The sequence below is a fragment of the Setaria italica genome, chromosome VII, assembly GCF_000263155.2.
Source record: "Setaria italica strain Yugu1 chromosome VII, Setaria_italica_v2.0, whole genome shotgun sequence".
NCBI lineage: Eukaryota > Viridiplantae > Streptophyta > Magnoliopsida > Poales > Poaceae > Setaria > Setaria italica.
The window spans coordinates 21,559,289-21,567,345 of NC_028456.1; the positions used below are offsets into that span (position 1 = coordinate 21,559,289).

Here is an 8,057-nt window from a genome sequence, read left to right on the forward strand (position 1 = left end):
GTTCTGGTTGCACTGAGGTTGTTTTTGTGGACTGCTGTGGTGTCGAACTGTCGATGTGCCCCTTTTCTTCTCTCAGCTCCATCCAGATTGACAGTCATGAACGACTGTGCAAAGCTGGCCTTGTCGCATGCTTCGGTATGTCAAGGCCAGTTCTCTGTGTCCTGATGTCCTCATGCGATCGGCTTGTAGCTGGGCGACAGGCGACAGCCCATTACCGACAGGATTGGCGGAGCGCAGGCCGGCAAACCGCTGAGTATCATCGCGGGGAGCAGCGCGAGAAGGCTGCCGTCGTGTTTAAAAAGACCCGAAAGTGGCGTCCTTTTGGCACGCGCCGCGACCAACGCATTTTACCCATGCAACCGTGCCTGACCGGCCGGCGTTCCAGTCTTCCACCATCCCAATTGCTTCCGCGTGTTCACCTTCCCTGCTCTGACTCGAGCCGCACCTTCCCCTTCTCTGATACTCTGCCTGAAGTTTTGTACCACCGGCTGCAGCTATCCTGGGGGACAAGTTCCCGCCAACGCAAATATTCAGGGACAGGGACGGCACCACCAATTTGCCAAGTTCACAAAAACGCACCCGGTCAGGGTCAAGTTCGACCAATCAGCTGAGTTCAGCGGCCTTCAGGCAGCTTCTATAACCCAGTAACATACGAAAAACGTGACAAACCGCTCGGAGCCCGTTGGTCAGCGGCCTGTTTCGTTGAAACTGGATCAAGTTTTTATCGTGTGTTCGTTTGGTCACGCCTCGACGGAGGCGTGCTCAGGTAAACTAAAAACAAAATAAAACTGGCACCCTTTGGAGTCATCGGCATGTATCAACATTCAACAACATTTGCTCCTTGGCGAGCTCACTACCTTTAAATTGCTTGGCGACGCCGTGTCCGGCGATTTTCAAGAAACGAAGTAAAGGTGTGTTAAAGTACGATGCCAGCCAGCATCATATATTCCCCACAGATTTTCCTGCACTCATCATGATTCTTGCTGCCATTTGAATAGGAGCGCTTTTCTTGCAACGACGTTCTCAGTTTCATCAGGCTTGGGCTGCTAGCTGAAAGTACAGTGGACTCTTTAGGAATGGGCGTAGGATCATGAGTGTGCATTCTTTGTTTTCAAGTCCTTGTTTACTTTCCTCCAAACTCCCAACTTTGACACTATGCAAAAAGAAGATTCCCCATCACATCAAACTTGCGGTACATGCATGGAGTACTAAATGTAGACGAAATCAAAAACTAATTGCACAGTTTTGTTGTACTTTGCGAGACGAATCTTTTGAGCCTAATTAGTCAATATTTGGACAATAATTCACAAATACAAACGAGACGCTACAGTGTCGTATTTATGGTAAAATGCCAATTTTGCAACTCCCAACTTCAGAAGTAAACAAGGCCCAAGTCCTCCTCGACATCTCTCGCCAAGGGCCTCTACTAGGTGGTAATGATCACAGCATCCTTGACTCCTTGTCACGGATCCCAGATGCGGATTGATTCTTTTAACTAGCTGGCGAAAGAATGATGAGCAATTTTGTTTACAGGCGGCAGTAACCTGCCGTGCCGAGTGCCGACCGGCCGAAGGGGCCACTGAGTAGAAGCCGACGCCGAAAGTAGCCCATCTTTACTTCGCGCTGCAGCACTGAACGCAACGCACAAAGCTTAACTCGCTCGGTTTACGTCAGGAGCCATGCGCCGTGATTTGCTCGATCACTATTCGAGCAGAAGCGAGCGATCTGCGCTTTTTTGCAATCGCGGAAACGATCAAAGAGGCCTTTCTAGTAGATGAAATGCTAAGAAAACCTTGTTGGCTGGTGAGCTTGTCTGATCTAATGAAACATGGAGTAAGACCAAAACGCATGCTGTCTCCCCTGCCTGCCCAATAGTGATTCTGATACGCAGATGGGTTCTGAAAAAACCAAACAATCCACAATGCTAGGAACAGGTTAGCGCGGTCCATTCCGTTTCGATCCTTTTTTTTTTTTGTATCTGCTGCAAGCCTGCAACCAGAATTTACGTGGTGTAATCACTGAAACGATGATGAATAAGGCGCAAATTCTTTTTGGATCGATGAACGTCGGCTCAACTTAGAGGTTGCTTTCTGCACTGAAAGGATTGTTGGCGACACATCAAAGCATGCCGCATCAGAAATTCATATTGCTAGGTAAAAAAGGAAAATCAACATTGGAAAACACCAGTGAATTGAGAAAAGTCAGGAGAACAATGGATATGAAAGCAACAATAGGTCACTGGGTAGGACTAAGAATACGTATCAGCAGAGACTACTCTGATAATATGTTCCTTTCTTGGCATTACGAGCCAAGCAAACGAAAATAATTTTGTGCAAATTCATTTCCAAGCTATGTTCTGTGGAGGTTCTGTCACTCAGGGCATAATGAAAAATATGTTTTTTTAAACGAACGGCACGTGATGTGTGCGTTTATATTAATATAGTAGAAAAATACAAGATTATACCCCTAGAAGGCCATAACCAGGCAAAAAGAAAAAGAAGCTAAAAAAAACAAACTAAGCAACACCGATGGGTCAGGTTGGGACATCGACACCAGCGGAACTCAACTCAACTAAGGCAACAGCAACAACTCTGATCGGTCGGATCACCTCGGCTGGATCACCACCAAAAAACACTCCACTCCACCACCACCTGTGTACCATATTGCTCCGCCATCACCTGGTCGACAAGGTCGTCAGAGGATAAACTATCATCACCACCAGCGCCGTTGCCAACGATGTCCCACACCGAGCCATCCACTGCCATGCAGGGATAGCCGCCGTGATCCGCTGCCAGCTATATAGCTACCATGCCATCGGATCCTCTTGCGCCGCCTCACGGAGTTGTCCTACACCGGACTAACACATGCTAAGCCGGGCTAGCTGCATAGATCGCTGCAAGCTGCCAAGCTGATACATGAGAAGCTGCCTCTGGTCATCCCGTTGTTGGGAGCATCCAACAAGGTCTGGTCATACAAAGTGGTACCCAAAAATCTAGTTGCCTCGTCAAGATAGCAGAAGTGTCACACGGGGCCTCCGGCAGCCAACAAAGGACCATCTTGTGGCATAATGCGAAACGCCTATCGCCTTTGCCGATCACCTCCTACCACCCCAGCTTCCATGTCAACTTCGTAGTCACCACTACCGCACGACCCTACCAAACCGTCGCCCGCAAACGCCAAGCAGAAGCCATGCCCTCAAGACACTGCGCTAACATCACCTTTCGTTGCTGCCTTCCACCACCGTGGACATCTGCACCGATCCTCAAGTCGTCGACTAAGACTCCATCCACTCCACCACACGGCCCATTCCACCAAGGTCGGAGCCTAGCACCGAGTTGGCTCCGCGCGGACTTAACAGTGAAGTATACAGCACACTGCCCACCACCATCGACGCCAAGCAACACACCAACAAAGTGTGGGTCTCCCAAAAACCTCCACGGAAGGGATATAGGGGGAGAGGGAGAGAGAAGGGATCCACTCTCACCCGCACCCACCCATCTTTGCCCCGGGAGCACCGCCGACACCGTAGATAAGCCGCCGTGAAGATGGGGAAGGTAGAACAGAAGCTCCAAAGATGACGCCTTCAAGAAGGACCACGACGCTAGACACGCCATCACCGCCCGCCAAGAGACCATGGACATGGTTTTCACCTGGACTTTCCACCACCGAAGCGAGGAGGGTGCCTCGACAACGTCCCCAATGCCGTTGTCTACCTGAGATCCATATGGATCTGGCCGCTAGCCGTGCCCACCTCGCCAAAGCACCACCACGCCAGCCATGCCTGTGGAGGAAGAGCTCAAGAGAGAGGGGAAAAGGTAGGAAAAGGGTGGGATGGCCCCGTCGTTGCCCTCCTCTCTGCGCACCGAGCTTCCGGTGGGCAACTCCAGCGGCGGCGGAGCCAGGGAGCGAGGCCGGCGGAGGCTGAGGTGGGCGGATGGGGGAGTCGCCCATGTCGACCAGCTCGAGCTACGCGGGGCGTTGTTTTTCTCTCTAATGAAAAATATGTTGTCCCCGTTAACATCTGCGCTGACAAATGGTGGCCTCAGAGCAACTCTAAGAGTTTCCCAAAAAATTCTTCCCCAAAACGAGGTATTGGGGGCTATGCTAAAAATTTTCCCCTCCAAAAACATATCAGCCCACAGCAGAACGCTAAAAACTACCCCCCAATAATTCAAAAAAGACCACGTCATCATAATTGGGCTTCCTCTGTTGGCTTCTGCATCTTCCATCTGCTGCTTCCTCTGTTGCCTTTTGATCTTCCATCTTGCGTTGGGCATTAGTAGCGACGGGAGCAACAGTAGGATAGCAGATCGTTGACCTTGGAGAGATCCGAAATCTCATTTCTAATACTCAACTGATTGCTTGTCCGTGATGTTGGTTCTCAGTTTGCCGTGGCTCATTCGTGCTTTACAGAAGACAATCCTTTGCGCTCTGGAGCTGCTGATGCTGTTGGGCCGTTCTCGGCGACAGCAACCAGATAGATGTTGGGATCAGCGACAGCGGCGGCGCTGGGATTCGGTTCGAATTGGCCTCGCCCAAGCATCCCCTGGAGTCTGCGTCGGCACCGCGTCGGAGACGATAGCAGCTACGGCCACTATAAGACCACGTAAGCCACCATGGGCTCGCAACTCGCAGTCTTCGCGGACCACGCGGCGGGAACGCTGCTGGTTTACATGCTTGAGCTGCCATAGCACGCCGCCAGCGTAGGGGACGTGCTTTGGGCCGGGATGCTACGCCGGAAGATAGCATAAGCGTAACCGCGACGGCGGCCTGGACTACGCCGCGCTTGGCGGTGATAGGGGTGCTGGGGGAGGCCGTGGTGGGTGATGGGCCTGAGGATGGTGTGGAGCTGCCGCCACCGGCCGCTGGGTTGGTCACAGGGAGCAAAGGCGCAGGCGTCGCAGTCGTAGCGGAGGCTATGGCGCCTCGGAATCAATTTGGGATTGGCGGTTGGATTACGGGAGGGGCGCTTTCCAGCCCGTAGATGGAGCAGCCAGTGCGTGAGGCAGCGACTGGGGGCGGCGCGTGGTGGCCGGCGCCTTGGTGCGCGTGCCCGAGGATAAAAACGCGCGCGACGGGGGGAGGGGAGGGCGGGATTGGGAAGATCGGGGCGTCGCGAATATTTGCGGGGCGAGGGGTGTTTTTTTCGCATCGTCAATCTTTTGGAGAGTTTTAGATGGACTGTTGGAGTTCTTTTTTTTTTCTCTTTTTCCCTAAAGAAGATATTGAGGTAAGATTAGCAGCCTTTTGGAGTTGCTCTCAAGGCAAACTCGACTTGACTATGCCTTCGTGGTTCTAGAAACTAAAGTGTCAAAAAGATGTCACTCAAAATCTGAAACGTATCCAAACGCAACTTCTTCCAATTTTTGTTACATCACCTTCAGCTTCGACCTTTTCCAAGCATTGTGTCAGCCATTGAGACATACTACCATGACTACAAACTGTTTGTTACTTTCAGCAGAAAAAAATGAAGATGCCAACGGCTCTGGAAAGAACAAAAAACAAGCGATCTGATCAAATAATCTTTTCATTTCTCGTGTATTCAGATGAACAGAACGGAACTACAAGCATTACATTGGAAAACTTTTCAGAGTGTGTGTACTGGCGCTAAATTCGGCTTGTAGAAGCTTTTCCTCCTGAACAAATCGCCGAACTTGCGGAATATCGGCCTCTTCTTCTTGTGCTTCATGGAATCCTCCATGTCAGCGTAGTGGCTCTCGTCGATGTGATCGAACTCGTCGTCGAAGTCGTCCATGGCCGCGTCCGCCGCGGACTTGAGGTCGGCGATGTTGCTCAGCGACGCGAACACCCGTTCCTTGGGGTTGAGGTTCCCCATCCGCGCCGACTGCGAGAAGCCGCCATTCAGCTTGCCCGGCTCGCCGATCGAGTACCTCCGGCTGCTCGGCGTCCTGGGCTTGTCCGCCATCCACCGCTGCGACGCTGACTGCGGCGTCCCTTTCTTGCTGCCGCCGTTCGGCAGGCGGTGGTCGAAGCCGTAGTCCGGCGCGGGGGCGGTCTTGGCGGACGCGGGCGTGCTGCACGCCGTGGTCGTGGTCGTCGTCGTCGTCGCGGCGAGGAGGTTGTTGAGCTCCTTGAGGCTGCCCTGCGCCGCGGCCTCGCTGACCTTGACGCACTCGTACTCCTGGCGGAGGCTCTGGAGCGCGGTGTCCTTGTCGGCGACGGCGTCGTTGAGGCGCGCGTTCTCGGCCCTGGCGAGCTCGAGCGAGTCCTTGACGACGCTGGCCTCGGCGACGGCCTGCTTGAGGATGTCCCGGAGGCGCGCGTTCTCGTCGCGGATGACGCGCTGGGACTCGACGAGCTTGGTGTTCTCCTGGCGGGCCCGGTTGACCTCCTCCTCGGACGCGCGCACGCAGTCGAGGAGCACGCGCTCCTTGTCGCTCCACGACGCGGCGCACTCCTCGGCCTCGAGCCTGCACCGCTCGTGCTCGTTGGACACGGCGCGGAGCCGGGCCTCGGCGGCGTCCAGCGCCGCGCGCAGCTTCCCGGCCTCGGCGTTGGCGGCCTCCAGCTCGGCCTGCGCCTCGGAGAGCCAGACCTTGACCTGCTTGGCCTCCATGGTGACGTCGGAGAGCGCGACGGAGAGGTCGTCGGCCGCCTTCCGGCTGCGCTCCTCGCCCTGCATCGCCGTGCGGAGCTCGCCGCGCAGGACCCTGATCTCCTCGTCCGCGCCACCGAACATGAGGTCCCTGACGCTCCTCTGCTCCGCCACGCCGCAGCGCCGGGAGGCGGCCGCCGCCGCCGAAGCCTCGAGGCCCTTGTTGGCCTGCCGCAGCGTGGCGATCTCCAGCTTGGCCTCCTCGAGCGAGATCTTGGTCTGCTCCAGCTGCTTTGTCTGGTATATCAGCGACTCGAGCATCTTGCGCTCCGACTCCTTGGACTTGTCCACCTCCCGCTCCAGGAGCTGCACCTTCTCCGCGACACCCTTTGCGGCGCCCTCGCCATCACTCCTAAGCTGTTCGAGCTCTGTCAGCGCCCGCGCCTTCTCCTCACGCTCCCGCCGGAGCTCCTCCTCCAGCTGCGCCACCCGCTGCTGCATCGCGCCCGCGCCGCCCACGCCGCGCCGCCTCTGCCGAACAGCAAGGAAAGTGCCGCTCGCCGTTAGAAACAACAACTTACCAATCACCTACCCCTCCTGATCAGTGATCAACTGATCACACCATCCCAAAGCCGTCAGCTTTGGACGTAACGTAATGTAACGTAAAGAGATCGCAACAAAAATGCCAGTGCAGTATACCTCCGGGGACGGGGATGCCTTGGAGGGGCCGCCGGCGGATGAGCGGCTGCGCTGGAGACGAGGGGACGACGGCTGCTTGTGCTCTCTGGAGACAGAGGCGGACGACGAAGCTGTGGCGGTGGCGGCCCTGACCCTGAGCCCGGCCTCGAAGGAGCCGGATCTGCGCGGCGAATCCCAGCTCATCAGAACCAAATCGCGTCTCGGGCTAAATAGTCAAACAAAAAAAGAAGGCACGCCGCGAGCGGGAATGGAACAGAGGGAGGGAGAGAGATCCCCGAGCGGCGGAGCCGGGAAAGAAGGATCTATAGCGAGGGACGGAAGGCGCGTGCGCCAGTGCGTGGGCGGGCGGGCAGGGGTGCCAGGTGCAGGTCAGCCAGGTCTGGAGTCTCACCTCGGCCTGGCGGACAGCATCTCGGGCACGCGGGGGGCGGCGCGGACTCCGAGGACAGGAAAAGAAATCCGTGTCAGAGGGGAACGGAATAGAAGATGGTCCTGCGCAACATGGCGCAATTAATACCACCAGGCCACTGGCCACCGCCGCGCCGAGTCGAGGATGGATGGACGGAGAGGGATGGGGAAGAAGAAGAAGGGCGTTTAAGCGAAGCCGCGGGAGTGGGAATGGAATTAACAACCGGGGCCGGCCCGGATTTGTTTACTTGTGTGGCGTGCGTCGTTGTGGGCGAGGGCCGCAAATGGCGGGTCGTGGACTCTCGTGGGGAGGAGGAGAGCGCGGGAGGGTCGTGTGCGTTTGGATCCCAGCGCCGAGGCCGGGGCGTGCCGCGTTCGTGCGAGTGCGAGAGGG

The 8,057-nt window shown here is 55.8% G+C and overlaps 1 protein-coding gene across 2 annotated transcripts; it reads right to left on the minus strand.

Moving 5' to 3' along the window:
• Positions 1-5,511: 5,511 nt before the first annotated feature.
• LOC101758607 (putative WEB family protein At1g65010, chloroplastic) lies at positions 5,512-7,902 on the minus strand. Of its 2 annotated transcripts, XM_014805464.2 has the most exons (3): positions 7,647-7,902; positions 7,256-7,415; positions 5,512-7,087 (listed from the first exon to the last, which is right to left on the minus strand). In XM_014805464.2, the coding sequence occupies exons 1-3, from the start codon at positions 7,664-7,666 to the stop codon at positions 5,588-5,590; spliced, it is 1,680 nt and encodes a 559-aa protein (XP_014660950.1). In that variant the 5' UTR covers positions 7,667-7,902; the 3' UTR covers positions 5,512-5,587. The 2 variants fall into 2 exon arrangements, with proteins under 2 accessions (XP_014660950.1, XP_014660949.1); XM_014805463.2 differs by lacking the exon at positions 7,647-7,902 and having other exon boundaries at positions 7,256-7,640.
• Between the last annotated feature and the right edge of the window lie 155 nt (positions 7,903-8,057).